This window comes from Gopherus evgoodei, chromosome 4 (assembly GCF_007399415.2).
Source record: "Gopherus evgoodei ecotype Sinaloan lineage chromosome 4, rGopEvg1_v1.p, whole genome shotgun sequence".
Taxonomy (NCBI): domain Eukaryota; kingdom Metazoa; phylum Chordata; order Testudines; family Testudinidae; genus Gopherus; species Gopherus evgoodei.
In genome coordinates this window covers 75232089-75252656 of record NC_044325.1, presented here as the reverse complement: position 1 = coordinate 75252656, position 20568 = coordinate 75232089, and the positions used below count along the sequence as shown (strand labels likewise).

Genomic DNA, 20568 nt, shown 5'->3' with positions numbered 1-20568 from the left:
ACTGAGAGAAGAGACTGGATCACTGACATTCAGAAATGTAGGGAAATGGAAGGGAAGGATATTCATATAACCTAATTTTTATGATTAGGAATGATTTTTTCTCCTCCCAGATGGGGAATACAAGGGAAGCTACTTAGAAAAACATTTCTGTCAAGTTTTATGAAACATATTCCTCCCATATGGTCATTTTTCACCTCTTTGAACTCACAGTCAGAGCTGTTCTTAGGTTTACAGAAATGGGAGTGGGTCCGTCCCACTGAACTCAAGAGTTTTTCAGAGACTAGTTATTCCTGTCCATCACTTACCAATAACCTTTACTGTGATATCAGCCTTATCTTCTCCTGCTGGGTTCTTTACTGTAACTCTATAAACCCCCTCATCTGGCTTCTCTGCTCCTTCAATGATGAAGATACAGTGGTCTTCATGCATCTCTACACGAACTCTACCTTCAGTTTCAGAGAGAAGCTGTGGGTATTGAAAACAGTGAGTGGTCATTTGTATCTAGGTGGAAACAGGAGAGCCTAGTGCTGTGTCTGAATGCAGGGAACAGGGATTTGCATAAACATACTGAGCCTGCAGCAACGTGTAAGTCTTTCTGACACTGACCATTACCAGTATCACTGAAAGGCTATCAGTGAAGTTTTATTCTATTTTACGGTTCTATTTTGTAGGAACAACAGGACATCAGTGGGCAGCCACTAATAGCTCAGACCATTCTCCTTTGGGGAGAAATTGTTTTTTAAAGCTCTGTAAGCACCATGGGTAGTTAAAAAGACCCTATTGCATAACTCAAACTTGTGACTTGGGGATTATCCTCTGCTCCTCTCTCTCCCTTGGCCCACACATTTTGTCTGTGTCCAAATCTTGTTGCTTCTTCCTCCTTGACATTTCTAAGATCTGAACTTTTGACCTTTTGTTTTTATCCACAACACTAAAACTCGTGTCAGGGCCCTCATCTTCCATTTTTGTTACTGCCACCTCATCCTCAGGGCTCTTGGATGCCCACATCATCTCCCCCTCCGCACACAAACACTTAATTAAAAATACTTTGAGCATTTGCCTGTTCTCCCATTTTGTTTTTTTTGGCTTAGGGAAAAGGGGGGAAATCAGCACTGATGTGTCTAAGTGTAACATCACCACTTTATTATATACTTTTCCTGTGTCACATCCTTGTATTTTTAGACTCTATGCTCCTTTGGACAGGGACTGTCCATGACCTATATGTATGTATAGCGCCTCGAACAATGGGGTCCCAATCTTGACCCAGACCTCTGAGTTCTAATGTAATACAAATAGCAAAATAATTCTTCTGACTGACTACCACACATATTCCAATGTAACAAAAATTCATGCAGGATAAAAGGGACTTAATATGTAAACAGGTAACCTCATGATCTTGTAGTGCATCCTTCACATTCCCATCACTTTACCTGTTGTCATCTCTCCTTGCATCCAACTAATCTCTTCCCCTAGATATCTTTAGTAAGACTCAAAAAGGAGTTGGGTATCCAGAGTTACGTAGAACAGAATTTAAAAAAAATATTTAGAAGTGTTGTAAACCCTTATGCTTCAGGGCAAAAGTCCATCACTAAACAGTGGTGGTTAGGAAGAAACTTGCCTTAAAGACATATTCCATAAATGTCCACTAAGGGGTTTCTTGTGCCTCCCTCTGAAGCATCTGATAATTGCCACTGTGAGGCAGGGCACTGTCCTAGATGGACGGTGGTCTGATCCATTATGTTAATGCCTATGTTCGTATATACTCTAAATTTTAAGCTCCTCTAAGCAGGACCATTTATCTGTAAATACACCAGATATATTTGTGGGTTTGTATAAATAGTAAGGAACTTACCTTGCTCTCATTACTTAAATCACTACTGGAGTCTGGGGAATCCATGGAATCAGCATTGCTTAGCACATTGCAGCTATTCTAGATGAGCAAAGAAATACATGAAAGATAATGGAGCAAATAATCAAGCAATCTATTTGCAAACACCTAGAAGATAGTAAGGGGATAAGTAACAGTCAACATGGATTTGTCAAGAACAAATAATGTCAAACCAACCTAATTTAACAGGTAACAAGCCTTGTGGATACAGGGGAAGCAGTAGATGTGGTATATCTTGACTGTAGTAACGCTTTTGATATTGTCTCGCATTACCATCTCATAAGCAAACTAGGGAAATGCAACCTAGATGGAGCTACTATAAGGTGCGTGCATAACTGGTTGGAAAACTGTTCCCAGAGAGTAGTTTATCAGTAGTTCACGGTCAAGCTGGAAAAGCATATTGAGCAGGGTCCCTCGGGGATAGGTCCTGGGTCCAGTTCTGCTCAGTATCTTCATAAGTGATTTAGATAATGGCTATAGAATACACTTATAAAGTTTGTGGACAATACCAATATTGGAAGGGATTGCAAGTGTTTTGGAGAATAGGATTAAAATTCAAAATTATCTGGACAAACTAGAGAAATGGTATGAAGTAAATAGGATGAAATTGAATAAGAACAAATGCAAAGTCCTCCACTTAGCAAGGAACATTCTATTGCACAAATACAAAATGGGAAATGACTGCCTAGGGAAGGAGTACTGTGGAAAGGGATCTGCAGCTGATTGTGGATCACAAGCTAAATATGAGTCAACAATATAACAATGTTGCAAAAAAACAAACATCATTCTGGGATGTATTAGCAGGGAGTGTTTTAAGCAAAACACGAGACGTAATTCTTCCACTCTACTCCACGCTGATTAGGCCTCAGCTGGAGAATTGTATCCAGTTCTGGGCATCACATTTCAGGAAAGATGATGACAAACTGGAGAAAATCCAAAGGAGACCAACAAAAATGATTAAAAGTTTAGAAAACATGACTATGAAGAATGATTGAAAAAATTGGGTTTAGTCTGAGGTGGGACAGGATAACAGTTTTCAAATACATTAAAAGGTTGTTACAAGGAGGAGGTTGAAAATATGTTCTTGTTAACCTCTGAGGATAGGACAAGAAGCAATGGGCTTTAATTGCAGCAAGGGCAGTGTAGGTTGGACATTAGGAAAAACTTTCAGTTAAGCACTGGAACAAATTGCCCAGGGAGGTTGTGGATGTGGAATCTCTATCACTGGAGGTTTTTAAGAACAGGGGAGGCAAACACCTGCCAGAAATGGTCTAGTTATTACGTTGTCCTGCCTTGAGTGCAGGGGACTGGACTAGATGACCTATTTAGGTCCCTTCCAGTCCTACCCTTCTATGATTGTATGAAGAGTCAGAAAGATCTCATTGAGCAGAGTTGGTCAAGCTGTATCTGAGACACAGAGGAGAAGGATCTACGCAGAGTATGTTGGCTGCTTGGCATAGGAGATGTGACAAAAATGAAGAACAGAATGAGTGAATAAAAATTAGAAAGAAATTAACTGATTAAAAAAACCCAGAATTGTCAATGCATTCCCAGAGTGAGATAGAATTAAAGGAAGCATCAGCAAGACCAGTTTCATAGCCTCATAAACAAAGATTTATGAGATCCCTGCATCAATGCCCCAGATAGATGTGATTCAGTCACTGTCCCATTAAAGTAGTAGGTTAGTGGGCTTATATATTTCTGCAAAACAGAGAATATTCTTTCTGTATCAGTGGGGTATTCGGTTTATGAACATATTTTATGGAAAGGAATAAATTCATCCCTTTAACACCAGCCAAACTAGATAATCTGAAGTTATGCTACTGCCCTTTTTAAATTCCTCCACTGGTCCCCATGCTTCTGTAGTGGGGTGGACACTGCTCCTGCCCTGAAGGGCTTAAAACAGCCAGGAAGAGGGCTGTGGCAGGGAAAAGCTCAGCTGATAGAGGAAGTAGCCACAGCTGGCCATGCCCCAGTCAGGCCCAGCTGTTCCCTACAAGAGGCTGTGAGCCAGAGGCCCAGAAGAACTCTATCTCTCTGCATTCAGAGAGAGACGGGCCTGGCTGCAGGGAGCTAGAGACAGAGTACCTGAGTGGAGCAGGGCTGGGGAAAGGCTGAGGAGCTGGGGAGCTCCAGCCTGGAAAGCCCTAGGCTGTGGCCTAGCACAAGGCCACAGGTACTGGGGGTTGCAGAGGGCAGCCCAGGGGTAGGCCAAGGCAGCAGGTCCAAACCCAACCTTGTCAGTGATGAGTAGGCTGATACTGCAGCCTGCCCCAGAGTGTGAGGGCTAGACGATGACTGTCAGTAGCCTTATCCTGAGGTGAGGTGGGGATAGTGAGTGGGGGTTCCCCAGGGAGGGGCGACCCCAAGACTGAGGGGATTACTGCTAGGGAGCAGCACCCCAGGTACAAGGGCACCGGGTCTGGGAAGGACGGGGGGGCCAGAGGACAGGCGGATCACCAGCCTGCAGAGGGTGCTCCGGAGCTGAAACAAGCTAATTCCTGGAAGTCACCAGCAGGAGGTGCTGCAGGGGTGAGTCCACACGTCTACAGCTTCCTTTGCATAAAGTTCAGTTTCTTGTCCTTCACGATCTTCCTTACTTATCTACTCATGTCTTATATCTCAGCCAAAGTTCCCTGCTGCAGCTGCTTTACTCTGTTCTTGCAAAAAGTAAGCAAACTTTTTGGGTAATCCCTCCCAGAAGATTTTCTTCCACAAACTCATTTGGCTTGAGGGGGGAGGGTGAGGCTACATGGGCTCTTCCGTTCTCAGGGAAGAAACGGGACCTCTTTTTCCATTCTGGGGGAAGGAGTAAGACTGGTTTGGATCTTAACTTCCTTTATGGGATAATATTAATTTTAATTTTAAATAATAATAACTGCATATGTTTTTAGAGGCAAACTTCTTCTAGGAACTGTTTTTTGGACCTCTTTGTGGACTGATGATCAGAAGATAATATTTCAGAAGATTGAATTCCCTCTCCATCTTGTCACTGAACGAAATTTCCTAACTCTGGGTCACAAAGTAAAACATTATGATTTGTTTAGGAGTGGGTGCTGGGAATTAGTCTCTACTGCATTCATGACTGCCACAAGAAGTCAGCCTTTTGCTATCAACAAAAAAAAGAACATTTATCTGGCAGTAAGAAGTAGCATTTCACTCTTAAAGAAGAGAGACTGAAAAGTCTAAAAAGTTCAGCAAATACCATAAAAGGAGTACCATTGACTGCAGTATTACTTTATACTCCTCTATTTTGGCCTCCTACAATTGCTGCAACAACCAGGTAAAATAGGAGTTATCCTTTAAATTCATGAAGTCTAAATTGGCAGAATGCCCAACAGACCTATCTGCTGGTGTAGATGAGCCTACTGCTTCTTAGACATTCAGTAGGATGTTGAAAGTACCATTTGTTCACAAACTGACCAAAAGAACTTGGGATGAGAAAGGAGAGACTGTAGAACATTTCCTTCCTGTGAGGCAGGGGTGGTGAGGAGGGCTGATGACCGTGGCTTACTTGTTTCCTGTGAGAAGCCCTCTCCCTAGGCATGCAGATACTATGCTGATGTGCAATAGAGAAAGAAGGGCAGAAAGGCTACCATACATATCTACTTTCTTCCTTTTGTTTTCCCCGTGCTGAAAATAAACACTTCAGAAAAAGAACACTGTTCAAGAAGGCTACAGCAAAATCAACTAAATCACCAGGTGCTGCCTAGTTGCTGTTTTAGAAATTTCTTTGTTTAGAAACTCTACATTTGGAGGGATATGGAAAAGTTTTTTAGGTACGAATTGGGAAATTCAAATCATATATGAAAAAGAGAAGAAATTCCTTGGTATGAGCTCTTTGCCTTAGCCACATTGTCAGACTACACATTACCTTGTTTACTTTCTGCCAGATGACAGTGGGTATTGGATCTCCAGATATGGGAACGTCCAGTCTAAGTTTGTTCCCAGCCACCACAACAATAGTGTCAGGGGCTGCTTGACCCATGAAATCCAGATGGATTTTGGGGGGTTCTGTAACAAAAGTGGAGAAAATCAAATATTTTTCAACATGGTTTGAATGTTTTGCAGAAAAAGGGAGGCATTTCTCAGATGTTATGTTAAAAATTGAAGAGGTTCTGCTACTGAAAAGCATGCAAGACGACTTGTTCAGATGTTACTCACATGATCCAATAATGAACATTGTTTTTACCTTGTCTTGGCACAAAATCAATCTTGATCTCTGGAAAGGGGAAAAAAATGGATCTGAAAATAGCTAAATTTTGTGTAATCAGCAGACCAAACATAACTTATTGGAAACTAGCTTGGTAAAACAAGAAGAAAATAATACAGAAAATAGAATAGGGCTGTGTCTTGCAAAGGCTTTTTCAAATGAATAACTTTGCTCCCATGTGTAATCCTCTTGGCAATGATTTAAAGCCCCAATCCTGCAAACACACACATACTTAACTTTACTTGTGCGTAGACCCGTAGAAGTCTGTGGGCTACGTGCATAAGTAAATGTAACCCCATGAATAAGTTTTTGCAGGATCAAAGCTATAGTCTGTTTTTGCAGGATCAGGCCCATATAAAATGACAAATAAACAATGTAGAAAAATAAAAATAGAAAATAAGCAACTTTTAAAAAAGTTTAGAAAATGTTTAGGATAAAAACAAACAAAATAATAGCAATAGTATATGCAAGGGTTAAAATTACGTAGCGATTGTAACTAACCAATGGTTGAAAGAGAAACTAAGAGTGGCAATGCATAGTTTGAAACTATTTTACATGTATATTAAATGTGCCAGTCCTCAACCTAATTGCTTTGTTTGTTCATTTCTATCTCTTTCCCTCTTTGTGTTTTATCCTTTAGTTCTCAACCCAGGAAACACTTTGCATGAGTAACTTTACTTGCACAAGTCATCTAATTGTGCTGTGTCATTACCTCCCAGTGCTCCCCATCAGTACTTGGCCGAAGCCAGGGAAGATAAATGATCCAATCAGTAGACCAAATTTGGTGATGAATCCTGGTCACATGCCACCTGAAGCACTTTGCACATACATTAAGAAGAAAACCTCCCAGCATAACCCACATGGAAAGGTGCTCTGGGGGTGGAAATATTTGGGGGGAGGGGAGGAAATATCTCCCCGCACCCGTGTTTAGGTGGGATTCCCTCCTCACACAGAAGAGGTTGCAGGTCTTGCTCCAAACCTGATGGATCCTAGTGGGGTCTGTTGAAGGCCAGAGCCATCTACTTGGAGGCCCTGTGTCTTCACACTGGCTTCAGTTCTGTCTCACCCCCGTCTATATTGAAGCCACACTGCTAAGGTCTTCCCTGGCTAGAGTCTTATGGGATCCCCAGGCTTATGAGATACCTCAGTTGAGCCCTACTGAAAAACATAATACAGCATTGGACTGTATTAACATTTTCGAGAAATCTCTGTAAGATCTGATGGGCTGCCCAGACTCCACTCCCTCTCCCAGTGTAGACCCTGCACAGAGAGGCCTTTCTGGAGGTCTGGTGAAAGGAAGGACAGTGCAGTGGAGGAAACTACCCCCAACTCCTGTCCATACAGCAGTGGTTCTCAACCAGGGGTACCTGTACCCTTGGGGTATGGAGAGGTCTTCCAAGGGCACATCAACTCATCTAGATATTTGCCTAGTTTTACAACAGGCTACATAAAAAGCACAAGTGAAGTCAGTACAAACTAAAATTTCATAAAGACAGTGACGGGTTTATACTGCTCTGTAGACTATACCTTGAAATATAAGTACAATATTTATAATCGAAATGATTTATTTTATAATTATATGGTAAAAATGAGAAAGTAAGCAATTTTTCAGTAATAGTGTGCTGTGACACTTATGTATTTTTATGTCTGATTTAGTAAGCAAGTAGTTTTTAAGTGAGGTGAAACTTTGAGGGTATGCAAGACAAATCAGACTCCTGAAAGGGGTACAGTAGCCTGAAAAGACTGAGAGCCACTGCTATAAAAGATCTATGTGCAAGGGTTCCTCCATGTGCAAGGATCTAAATGAGGTGATCCAGGTCACTGACATCTGTAGGATTACTCACATGAATAGTTATTTATATATGTAAATGTTTACAGGATTGGGCCTTAGACTGTCAGCTCTTTTGGGCAGAGGTCATTTCTTCCTATGTATTAAAGTGCCTAGCATACGGTGAGCTCTACAATACAAATAATAATGATGATGCACTATCACAGAGAGAATTTACATGTACCATGTTCATACATCAGGAAGGGAAATCTCCATACAGCTTCCTGGTGTAATCAATTAAATGATTTGGTCCCACAGCTCCCTGTAGTCCTTATATATGGATAATTCCTTCTTTGGAAGGCCCGTGGTATTCCTATTACATATTAGGAACCAGATTCCACAACACTCACCCAAAAATCTGAGTTTGGCAGAAAGGTTGTAAGCAAATCCTTCAGGGACAAAAGAATAGTCAGCCTCATCTTCTGAGGTTACATCATCAATAGTTAGCTTATGGATTCTGAAAAATATACACAAGCATGTGACTCTCTTAACTTTAGTCAGGAGGTACACTGCTACAGAGAGTGAGTGCATTCAGGCTGTAGCACACTGCAAGCAATTAATAACTTTCCCAGTATCAAAACAACATGCTAGGGCAAACAGAACCAGTTTTCTCTCAAGTGTATTGTAAACTCAAGCAACATTATGGCAAAGAAAGTGCAGGCTTGTTCACCATCCCCCTCCTTATAAACTCAGCAGACAGCACATTAAAACAATCCTTTGGCAGCCTTAGTAATTTAGGCAATGTAGAAAATTTTACTCATCTTAATGTGTGTGTGTATATGAGTATATACTATATATATATATATAATTATAAACTGTAGTAAATTAACACAAACAGATTTTCTTCTCAGTACTGATATCTGTCTATCCTTTTCTAATGTATCAGTCTGTTTGATTATGTTTATTCTAAAGTGACCATCAGTGTGGTCTCTCGGCAATTTAAATCCCCCCCAAAATGAAAGGCAGAGTAAAGGCTGAGAATCTGGGCTGATGCTCCATTGTACAGTTATAGACCAACATACTATACGCACACCTGCAGAATTACATACATGCCAGTACTGTACATGTGGTGCACACACCCAGGCAGCTCATAGAAGAGAGGAATTGGCTACATGTTCATTGTGCTGAGGAAGGTTCCAACTGCCTCCCATTAGCTGGGTTATATTCATTTCCTCATCACTATCCAGAGAGGACTTTAGTGTCGTACCCAATCCTGTCCAAGCTTTCTGAAGCAGGACTCACCTGCCAATATGAGAGATCTTTATCCTCTCATCTGGGATCACCTCCTTCCCATTTTTCAACCAGATTCCTTTCACATTCTCATCGGAGACTTCGCACTTGAAGACTGCCTGGTCCCGTGCCCTCACTGTCAGGTCTGCGATACTCTGGTACACTTCCAGCTTCTTCTCTAGGGTTGTGAGTTGTGGAAGGAAGCAACACAAACATCAACAGGTCAAAGATTGGTTTGTACAGTAAAATATTTATGTTGTTTTTAAAGAAGAGAAGGAGCCAGGGCTGAGGATGCTGTTTGTTGAAAGGTGAAATGTGAAGAGAAATCAACAGTATGCAGGATTTAACAGGACTGGTAGCCAGGCACCTGTTGCAGTCAGGATATCTATTACATCCAGCACACAAACCTAACAATCTTCTGTCTCCTTGAGGCCTCTGTGGTCATTTCCCCAGCTATGGTTTAATTTTACTCCAGGCATAAGGACTAACTCAACTTCTTGTCCCATTATGGAGAAGGTTACCTTCAGCCTTCTTGCACATTTCAACCTCCCTGATTATCTAGCATTGCCTGTAATTTACTGTGACATTCCCCTGGTGTTATCTGGGCCAGTGATCTGCTAGGTCACTCCAATCCTTGACTCTGGGAGCCATCCTTACCCTGCTCTGCTGTGAGAACCCCCACTCCTGGGTTGTTCACACACAGCCTCTGGCATGTAAGCTGCTCCTTGGATTGTGCAACTGAATGATACTCTGGTCCCAGACACAACCCTAGGAACCTCCATCTTGCAGTGTCCAGTTATGCCCATTGGACTCTGCAAGCTTATATAAATTCATCAGTTTAACAAAGAAATTGATATGTACCAGGCTTGTTATCTCAAGGGGAGTCTCTGACACGCTTCAAACCAAACGCACTGCTTCAGGTAGAATAAAATCTATCTTTGTAGTTAATAAATTTTTTTCCTAAAGTGTTTATAAGCAAAGCATAACAAGTCAGATTTAGTCAAATGAAATAAAAGCAAAACACATTTTAAGCTGATTTTAACACTTTCAGTGCCCCTAAAAACTTAGATGTTTCTCACCACAGGCTGGCTGGTTGCCTTTCAGCCAGGCTCTCCCCTTTGATCAGCGCTTCAGTCACTTGGTGGTGATGTCTGTGGATGGAGGTGGAAGAGAGAGGAAGAGCATAGCAAACGTCTCTCCCTTTTATCATGTTCTTTCTTCCTTCTTGGCTCTGTTCCCCCCCACCTTCAGAGTCAGGTGAGCATTACCTCATTGCAGTCCCAAACTGACAAAGTGGGGGGTGACTCACTTGAGAGTCCAACAGATCGTTGTTTGTTGCCTGTGCCAGTATCCTTTGTTCCTGTGAGGGTGGGCTGGGTTTGTCCCATCCACGACCTGATGAGGTGTGAATTGCCCCCCTGCTCTTGGGGAGTTTTTGCCTGGGCTTGCTATAAGTCGTGAGAACACATTTTCAGCCTCATACATATATACATGTAATTACAACCTATAACATTACTATAACAATTAATATGATAACATTACCGTAACAACAATGTTCAGTACATCATGAGCCTTCCGAAGACACCCGACATGACAAACTTTGCATTAGATACCACACCATCGTATTATAAGGATGAACATGGAAGGTGTAGGGTACAGAACATCACACTTACCTTGTATGATTAATTCAGCTACTGACTCCCCACCATTGGTCTTCACGGTGTAGTGCCCACTGTCCTCCTTGGTTGAGTCATTAATGATCAGGTAATGCTTTTTCCCATCCTTCTTGAACCGGTACTTGAATGTCTCTTCCCTTTTCAGCTCAATTCCATCCTTTTCCCTGCAGTACCAAACAGTATTGTCACTCTGCGTTCTGCTTCACTCTCTCCCTTCTGGGGCAGGATAAAGGTCAACTGTATGATATTGAGGATTTGGGGCATAAGATAGCAGTGCTGGATTGATGATGACCTAAGTGGCAAAAGACTGAGCTTTTCACACAGTCCCAAAAGGCACAGAGCTGACACTAGTACTTGCTGACAGTTCATTTGCACTGAAATTCTGATTCCTAGTACAAGAGAGTGAATTATTATTTTTGTTATATACTTACCCCTGACAATGTGTTGAATGTTGTACAAGAGGCAATGATAAATACAACCCTTGCCCCCGGTGAATTTACTGTCTAAAAGACTGAGATAGAGAAGACAGAACTCAGAGGAAAATACAAATATGAAATTGATTAAGGTTCATTTTAATTGTTGTTATTAATTATTATTTACTTTTTATGAACTCACAACTTGTGGGCATCACAAAAGAAGTGAGGTTTTAGGAGGGATTTACATGAAGAGGGGAGTTACTTTGGACTTTTCCCACCCTGTTTGTCCAAGGATCTCCATGTGTTTTACAAACATTACTAGGTCTCACAACACATCCTGGGAGTGTATGTAATTATTGTAATTCCCAGTTTCCATATGGGGAAACTGAAGCACAGAGCAGTGAACCTACTTGAACCAGGTCACACAACCAGTCATTGGCATAAAGCTTTTGTAAAAACTCTTCCCTATTTAGTAGGGCTGTCAAGCGATTAAAAAAGTTAATTGCGATTCATCGCACTGTTAATAATAAATACCATTTATTTAAATATTTTTGGACATTCTCTATATTTTCAAATATATTGATTTCAATTACAACATGGAACACAAAGTATACAGTGCTCACTCCATATTTATTTTTTATTACAAATATTTGTGCTCTAAAAAACAAATGAAATAGTATGTTTCAATTTACCTCATACAAATACTGGAATACAATCTCTCTATAATGAAAACTGAACATACAAACGTAGAATTAATGTACAAAAAACTACATTCAAAAATAAAACAATGTAAAACTTTAGAGCCTACAAGTCCACTCAGTCCTACTTCTTGTTCAATCAGTCACTCAAACAAACAAGTTTGTTTACATTTGTAGGAGATAATGCTGTCCGCTTCTTGTTTACAGTGCCACCTGAAAGTGAGAATAGATGTTCACATGGTTGTAGTCGGTGTCGCAAGATATTTATGTGTCAGATGTGTTAAAGATTCATATGTCCCTTCATCCTTCAACCACCGTTCTAGAGGACATGCGTCCATGATAATAAGTAGTTCTGCTCGATACCGTTCCAAAGGAGTGCAGACCGATGCATGTTCACTTTCATCATCTGAGTCAGATGCCACCAGCAGAAGGTTGATTTTCTTTTTTGGTGGTTCAGGTTCTGTAGTTTCCACATCAAAGTGTTATTCTTTTAAGACTTCTGAAAGCATGCTCCACACCTCATCCCTCTCAGATTTTGGAAGGCACTTCAGATTCTTAAACCTTGGGTTGGGTGTTGTAGCTATCATTAGAAATCTCACATTGCTGCCTTCTTTGCGTTTTGTCAAATCTGCAGTGACAGTGTTCTTAAAATGAACAACATGTGCTAGGTCATCATCTAAGACTGCTGTAACATGAAATACATGGCAGAATGCAGGTAAAACAGAACAAGAGACATACTATTTTCCTCCAGGGAGTTCAGTCACAAATTAAATTAATGCATTGTATTTTAATGAGCCTCATCATGTCCTCTGGAATGGTGGCCAAAGCAAGAAGGGGCATATGAATGTTTATCATGTCTGGCACATAAATACCTTGCAGTGCTGGCTACAAAAGTGCCATGTGAATGCCTGTTCTCATTTTCAGGTGACATTGTAAATAAGAAGCTGTCAGCATTATTGCCCGTAAATGTAAACAAACTTGTTTGTCTTAGTGATTGGTTGAAAAAGAAGTAGGACTGAGTGGACTTGTAGGCTCTAAAGTTTTATATTGTTTTGGTGTTGAGTGCAGTTACGTAACAAAAAAAAATCTACATTTGTAAGTTGCACTTTCACGATAAAAAGAGTGCATTACGCTATTGTATGAGGTAAATTGAAAAATACTATTTATTTTTATCATTTTTACAGTGCAAATATTTGTAAAAAAATAATATAAAGTGGAAAACATCCAAAATATTTAATAAATTTCAATTGGTATTCTATTGTTTAACAGTGTGATTAATGGTGATTAATTTTTTTATCACAATTAATTTTTTTGAGTTAATCACGTGAGTTAACTGCGATTAATCGACAGCCCTGCTATTTAGTTTACAAATAACATAAAGGTATTATAATAAGTAGCCTGCAATTTCTGCAAATATTTTTAATCCATTTTACATGTTTTTATTTTATTAAGATAATGCCGTTACAAATTGTATATTCACATTTCTTTCCTTTTGGGGTTTGCTCTTTCTTTCATGTTGGGGTTTGCTCAAGTAGACAGTAATTAACCCACGGTAGCTTTGACTGAGCTACCACACTAAAAATAGAGTGTAGCCACAGCGGCATAAGGGGCTAGCCACCCCAAGTATGTATCCACCTAAAATGCTAGGCATGTACTTGAAGCAACTGCCCCTTCCTGCTGCTCACACCACCGCAGCTACACACTGTTTTTAGCACTCTAGCTCAATCAGAGCTAAGAGTTATTTCTCCTTGAGCTTGAAGTGTAGACATACCCTAAATTACATGCATTGAGTAGTCTTAAAGAGGACTACTTGAGGAGTAAGGGATTAACGTGAGGAGGGATAGCAGAATCTGGCCTTATTTTTGTCTGCATAAATACTGCTATTGTCGTTTTTGTTTTTAATTTTCTTTGAGAGAGTAATGGATTTTTTGCATTATTACTTTCATTTATTTAATTAAGTGGCTAGCACACTGCTGATGCCATATAAAATTATTTTATCTGCATAGGGCTTCACAGACAAGCAGTGGAACAATGAAACTACCAACCTCAAGAGGGAACCTCCAGACTTTTTCAGTTAGTTTTGCAACAGTATGCTACCACCAAAAAAACCAAACAAAACCACATCTGAAGTACAAATGTAGTCATTGTTGACTGAAGAGGGGGAAGAGAGAGAAAAGGATGACGGTACAATTAAGACACTAGACTGGGCCTCACAAGGTCTGGGCTCCATTCTTAGCTCTGCCACAGTCTTCCTTCATAAATGGTTAATCTTGCTGTACCTCAGTTCCCCATCTGTAAAAGTGGGGATAAGGATACTTTCCAGGCATACTGTGAGAATAAATTCATCAATGTTTGTAACATGCTCAGTTACAACAGTTATGGAGGCCATATAAGAACACAGACAGAACTGTTATTACTACAGTTAGTACAGTTGTTTTCATTTGAGGCCTATAAACCAATGTGCGCACTCACCAGCCAGGGATGGAAAAATACATCCCAGCTACAAATCTTGTCACATTCCTTTTCTCAGAGATTGCTTTATTTCCAAAACACAAACTTAAAGTCAGAACAGATTAACCCATATTACTGGCTAATAACCACCTGAGGCCTTTCCAGCTGGTGAAGGAGAACACATACACTTCCTCTTTAGTAACCCTCTCCAACTACTGTGGAGAGCACCACACTAGGCCAACACTGACTGATGGCCTCTGCTGCCTCTTCCTAAGAGTCAGGAAGTCTTATACCTGTCTTCCTATAGGTCACATACTTGCTCCTATTCATGTACCTGTGATTATAGTTCCCAGTTTTAAAGGGCCCAAAGGTTGTAACAGAACACTGGGACATACACATGTGTCCCCAGGCCCAGTGCCCTGTTGCAGGGCCTAAACTACTTAAACATCTCCCTAAAGTAATATAAACTTGGAACTCATTTTCCATCTGGCATTTGATATTTTCCCCAGGTAATGACATTTATCTCTCTAGTCCAGGTAGTGACAAAAGGGGCATTTATTGAGTCTCTGAAATGGTGAAAAAATACATTAAAATGTTAGATATTGTATTCCTAACTGTTCAAACTCAGATACTGTGTATTTGAGAGATCTCTATCTCAGAGGTGGGCAAACTACGGCCCATGGGCCATATCCAGCACACGGGACCCTCCTGCCCAGCCCCTGTGCTCCTGTCCCAGGAGGCTCACCTCCGACCCCTCCCCTGCTGTTCCCCCTCTCCCGCAGCCTCAGCTCGACCCACCACTGGCGCAATGCTTTGGGCGGCAGGGCTGCTGCACGGTGGCATGGCTGGCTCCAGCTGGGCGACGTGGCTGCCTGTCCTGGTGCTCTAGGTGGTGCAGCTCAAGTGCCACCAACCACCGGTGCTCCAGGCAGTGCAGTAAGGGGGCAAGGAGCAGGGGGGTTGGATAGAGGGCAGGAGAGTTCAGGGGAGTTATCAGGGGGCAGGAGTGTGGATAGGGGTCAGGGTGGTCAGAGGGCGGGAAACAGGGCAGTTAAATGGTGGCAGGGGATCCCAGGGGGCAGTCAGGAAGGAGGTGGGGTTCGATGGGGCAGCGGAGGGTCTGGGGGCTGTCAGGAAACAGGGAACGGGGGGAGTTCGATGGGGCAGGAGTCCCAGAGGGCCATCAGGGGACACAGAGTTGGGTGTGTGGATGGGGCAGGAGGCCTGGAGGGGTGTCGGGGCGAGAAGCAGAAGGGGTTGGATGGGGGCAAAGCCAGGCCAGGCCTGGTTTCTTTGGGGTGGCACAGCCTCCCCTAACTGGCCCTCCATACAATTTTGGAAACTGGATGTGGCTCTCAGGCCAAAAAGTTTGCCCGCCCTTGCTCTATCTGACTGCTTACTCCCTATTAGGCAAAGACAGCAGCACCTTTGCCCTTCTCTGATAAAATACACATTCCACAGATATCAACTCTGTGTGGTGGGTCTGTTTTGGGGAGTGGTTCTGAAGCACAGGATCAGAGAGTAGCAATTGCATGGTATTCTGGGAGGGACAGAGATCTGTGCCCCCCATGCCTTGTCATCTGTAAGTGGACACTGGACAACAATGTGTGTGCATGCGCATGTATTTTTAACAGAGTAATGCATACACTGTAGCCAGCTGTGGGGTGAGGGTCTATTTAAATTCTCAGTTCCTTCCTTGGAGAGGGTAGATGGAAGATAGCACTCTCCAGGAATGACATGGGCATTGTGAAAAATGCTGACAGCCTTGTGCCTGCAGCTGTTAACAAGCATGAGAGGATTCCATCTGAAAAAGAAACTAAGTGAGGACAACATGTAAGAACTGGTATGTCAGAATTGCCCAGTGTCTTCCTCAAGCATAATTAGCATCCCAGTTTCCTATAAACCAAAATGCTGAACATGCTGGGCTCCCTGGATGGAATGCCCCATATCCCAATCTCACAAACCTAATTTGCATAATGACTGACTCTGCATGGTCAAGAGAATAGGTGCATTATTATTTATTATTTGTATTATTCCAACACGCAGGAGCCCCAGTCATAGACCAGGACCCCACTGTGCTAGGTGTACAAACACAGAACAAAAAGAAAGTCCCTGTCTTAAAGAGTGTACGATCTAAGTATAAGACAAGAGACAACAGAGGGATTCAGACATATGGACGGGGAGTAGAAGGAAACAATGAGACAGCGCTGGTCAGCATTATCAGCAGTTGTCTCAGCACATCAGCAGCCTAACAGTTGTCAAGTTTTTTTTGTAGGCTTCACAGCAGAGGAGAGTTTTGAGGAAAGACTTCAAGGAAGATAACAAATTAGATTTGCTGATATCATGGGGAGCTTCTCCTGAGTGTGAGAGGCAGCATGGGAGAAGCACAAAGGTGCTTGTTTGAAAATTTAACAGTGGGCAAAGAAGCCTGGCTTCATGGGCCAACCAGAGGTGGGCATCAACTTTTCAGTACTGAATGAAAGATGAGAGGTAGAGTGAGGATAGCTCTTAAAAGCCCATGGAAGTGAAGACAAGTAAAGTACGTTTGATACCAAGCGAAGAACCCAGTGGACGGATTCAAAGAGAAGGGTGATGTCATCAAAGTTACGGGCTAGGAGAATGATCTTTGCAACAGCACTTGGAATGGATATGTTCAGGGTAAGATTGCATTTGTCAAGCCCAGAGAAAAGGCTGTTGCAGACACAAAATGATGAGAACCTGGCTGAGAGTTTTAGCTGGGTGGATGGACAGGGACGGTGGTATCTTAGATATCTTAGTCAGAAAGAATAATCAAAAGACATAGACTGGTTGTGATGACCTAAAGAGGGGTCTGAGTCAAAGATGACCTAAAGAGGGGTCTGAGTCAAAGATGACCTAAAGAGGGGTCTGAGTCAGATGCTGGTGTTGTCCACCGTAGATATGTGTTCACTTCGAGCTGGCAGTGTGATTCCCAGCTTGAGAAGACATGCTTGTGCTAGCTCTGATCAAGCTAGTGCACTCAAAATAGAATCTAGCTGCGAAAGTGCATGTGGCTGCAGGAGGGGCTAGGCATGCCAAGTACATACCTAGCATCTCTTGACGGGTGCACACGTGAGGCAGCTAGCCATTTGCACTGCCGCAGCTACATTCTATTTTTAGTGTGCTATTACAATCAGCATTAGTGTGAATATGTCTTGCCAAGCTAGGTATCACACCCCCAGTTTGGAGTAATTGATAAAGGAGGTTGCGGGGAGATTTAGGGAGAAGGGTTAGACTCTCTGTTATAGCCACGTTGAGCTTGAGCTGATGGCTAGAGAGCCGTGAGGAGATATCAGAGAGACAGGTTGAGATTTTATTTTGAACAGAAGGAGACGGGTCTGGAGTAGAGTGATATATTTGAGAATCATCTGTTTACAGATGGCAGTTGAATTTGGGTTTGTAGATGAGGCTACTCAGAAATAAAATGTATAGGGAGAAAAGAAAGGGACCAAGGGCAGAGCCCTGAGGAACCCCCACAGAAAGTTGGAGGTGGGGGGAAATGAAGAGGATCTTCTGAAGGACACGCTGAAGGAGCAATTAGAGAGGTAGGAGGAGAATTACAAGAGGACAGCGTCACAGAAGCCAAGGGAGGGGACAAGATTTCAAGAACAGCATGGGTGACAGTGTCAAAGCAGCTGACAGCTCAAAATGGATGTGGATGGGGTATTAGTTCTGACTTTTGGCTATGGAAGAGGTCATTAGACACTTCTGTGAGATCATTTTCAGTTGAGTGGAAGGGATGCCAGATAGGAGAGGGTCTAGGACAGAACTGGAGGAGAGGCATTTCGGAAAGCAATTGTAAATAGCATGTTCAGTGAGCTTTAAGAGAAAAGGGAGATGGGGCAGTAATTGAAGAGGAAAGCGGGGACAAGGGTGGGTTATTTTAAGATTGGAGAGAATAAATCATGTTTGTATGGTGAGGGGGAAGAGCCAGAATAGAGTGGGAGGTTAAGGAGAAGAGTAAGGTAGGGGATGAGAGTGAGCACCTGGGAGAGAGCAAGAAATGGAATGGGGTTACTGGGCTAGAGGAATGGGTTAGAGGAGGAGAGCAGATGAGAAATTTCTGCATTTGTAAATGGAGAGAAGAAGGAGAGAGTTGTAGGGGAGGAAAGGAGGAAGGGAAGGTGAGATGAGGGAAAGAGGAAGGTCACATCATATTTTGTCCATTTTCTCTCTGTGCAGAAAGAGAAGTGGAAACAGGAAGAGGGGAGAGTTTGAGGAGTGAGTCAAAGATGGCAAAAAGGCATCTGGGATTGTAGACATGAGTCAATTAAGTTGGAGAAGTAGCGTTTAGCTTTGAAGATGTTAGAATTGAAGAAGAGAATGAATTTTTAATGGAGGAAGTCAGCCTGATCACAGGTTTTCCACCAGAGTTGCTCTGCAGTGCTAGAGCAGGATGGGAGGAAAGGAATGTTGAGGGTGAACCAGTGCTGGGTTTGGTAGGGTGGATCTCTTGTAATGGGAGAGAAAGACTAAAGACTCCAGGGTGGAGAAGAGCAATGCATGGAGAGAATCAATAACCAAATTGACGGAAGAGAGGACAGGGAGGAGAGGGCTGAGCAGATGAGAAGTCATCAGTTCTGATCAATTGGAAGTCATGGAAAGGCCGAGTCACAGGATGCGAGTTGGGGGGCTGCTGGGTGAGGATGAAAGAGACCAGGTTATGGCCAGAGTGAAGGAACTCAGCAACAGAGAGATCAGAGAGAGAGAGAGAGAGAGCAGTGCTTGATGAAGACCAAGTTAAGTGAATGGTCCTTCTAGTGAGTGGGAGAATTAAACCAGGGCTGCGGGTCAAATGAAGATATGAGGCTGATGAAATGTGGAGCTAAGGGGTTGGATGAGTCGTCAATATGGAAGATGAAGTCTCCAAGGATGAGTGGGGGAGATCATGAAGAGAGAAAGAGAGTGCCAGGAGTCAAAATCAAAGAGGAAGGCTGATTGGGAAGAGTTGTGCAGAGGGAAGATGACAACAACAAGGAGGAGGAGAGGAGAGGAAAGGCTTTTGTCCTGAGGAATGCTGGCTTCTCCCTTGAGAGTCCCTTCCCCTTTTGACAGTATCTGTTTCCTTGAAGGTACTTTCCTTTGCCTTGGAGACCACTCCTTGCTCCCCTGAGAGTTCCTGTCCATGACAGTGTGAGCTGTTACTACTTCTCTGAGGGTTCCTGACACATTCCCTAAATATAGTGTTATGCCACTTTTTCTAGTCTGCCCTAGTTTGAGTTAGACTCAGAATCAACCACCAATAATGGTTTCTAAGGGCCAGAATCTGTATCCCTGTGCTTCACATCTGTGCAGATGCCAGCATCCCAGGTCTTGTGCTCTGAATGTTCCTGACACATTCCCTAAATATGGTGTTATGCCACTTTTTCTAGTCTGCCTAGTTTGAGTTAGACTCAGAATCTACCACCATTAATGGTTTCTAAGGGCCAGAATCTGTATCCCTGTGCTTCACTTCTGTGCAAATGCCAACATCCCAGGTCTTGTGCTCTGTGAGCATTTGGGTGCCACAGACAATCCAGAGAGGACATAGATATAAAATGGGGACTTAACCTCCTTCTGCTCTAGCTGGCCACCTAGGGCTGTTGCTGGGGGTTATATGCTTACACATCCCAAAAGGAAATGTAGAAGCCACTTCTTAATGCTTGTTATAGAGCCCTCAAAGGCATTGTGCTTCCTTTTTCTCTGTGTAGGGAAAAAACCTCCAACCACTGGCAATACCATAGGCGCCAACTTTCTGGGCGCTGGTGGGTGGCCGCGCCCCCCACCCCTTTCCCTGCCTGGGCCCTGCCCTGACTCCAACCCATCTCATCCCTGCCCCTGACCCCACCCTCATTTCAACCCCATCCCCAAAGTCCCCACCCCCTCCCTGCTCCTATTGGATCCCTTCCCCAAATCCCTGCTCTGGCCCCGCCTCTTCCTCCAGCATGCCGAGTTCCCCCTCCTCCCTCCCTGCCCCACAAATCAGCTGTGTCACAGCGCAAGCGCTGGGAGGGAGAAGCAGGATGCAGCGGCCGGCACAGGGGAGGAGGCGGAGGCTGAGGTAAGCTGAAGCAGGGGGGTGGGGCGGGGCCACAGGGAGGTGCCGGTAGGTGCTGAGCACCCACAAATATTTTTTCATGGGTGCTCCAGTCCCGGAGCATCCACGGAGTC

At 43.0% G+C, this 20568-nt stretch overlaps 1 protein-coding gene across 5 annotated transcripts in view; it reads right to left on the bottom strand.

Annotated features, from left to right (window-relative positions):
* MYBPC3 (myosin binding protein C, cardiac) overlaps nucleotides 1-20568 on the bottom strand; it is a 135507-nt gene that overhangs the window by 61211 nt on the left and 53728 nt on the right. For all 5 annotated transcript variants that reach the window (XM_030559829.1, XM_030559831.1, XM_030559830.1 and 2 more), the window contains 7 exons: nucleotides 10833-10999; nucleotides 9172-9337; nucleotides 8280-8386; nucleotides 6081-6110; nucleotides 5763-5902; nucleotides 1853-1930; nucleotides 306-465 (listed from right to left, as the gene is read on the bottom strand). In XM_030559829.1, coding sequence (XP_030415689.1) covers nucleotides 306-465; nucleotides 1853-1930; nucleotides 5763-5902; nucleotides 6081-6110; nucleotides 8280-8386; nucleotides 9172-9337; nucleotides 10833-10999 — 848 coding nt within the window. The remainder of the gene's footprint in view (nucleotides 1-305; nucleotides 466-1852; nucleotides 1931-5762; nucleotides 5903-6080; nucleotides 6111-8279; nucleotides 8387-9171; nucleotides 9338-10832; nucleotides 11000-20568) is intronic.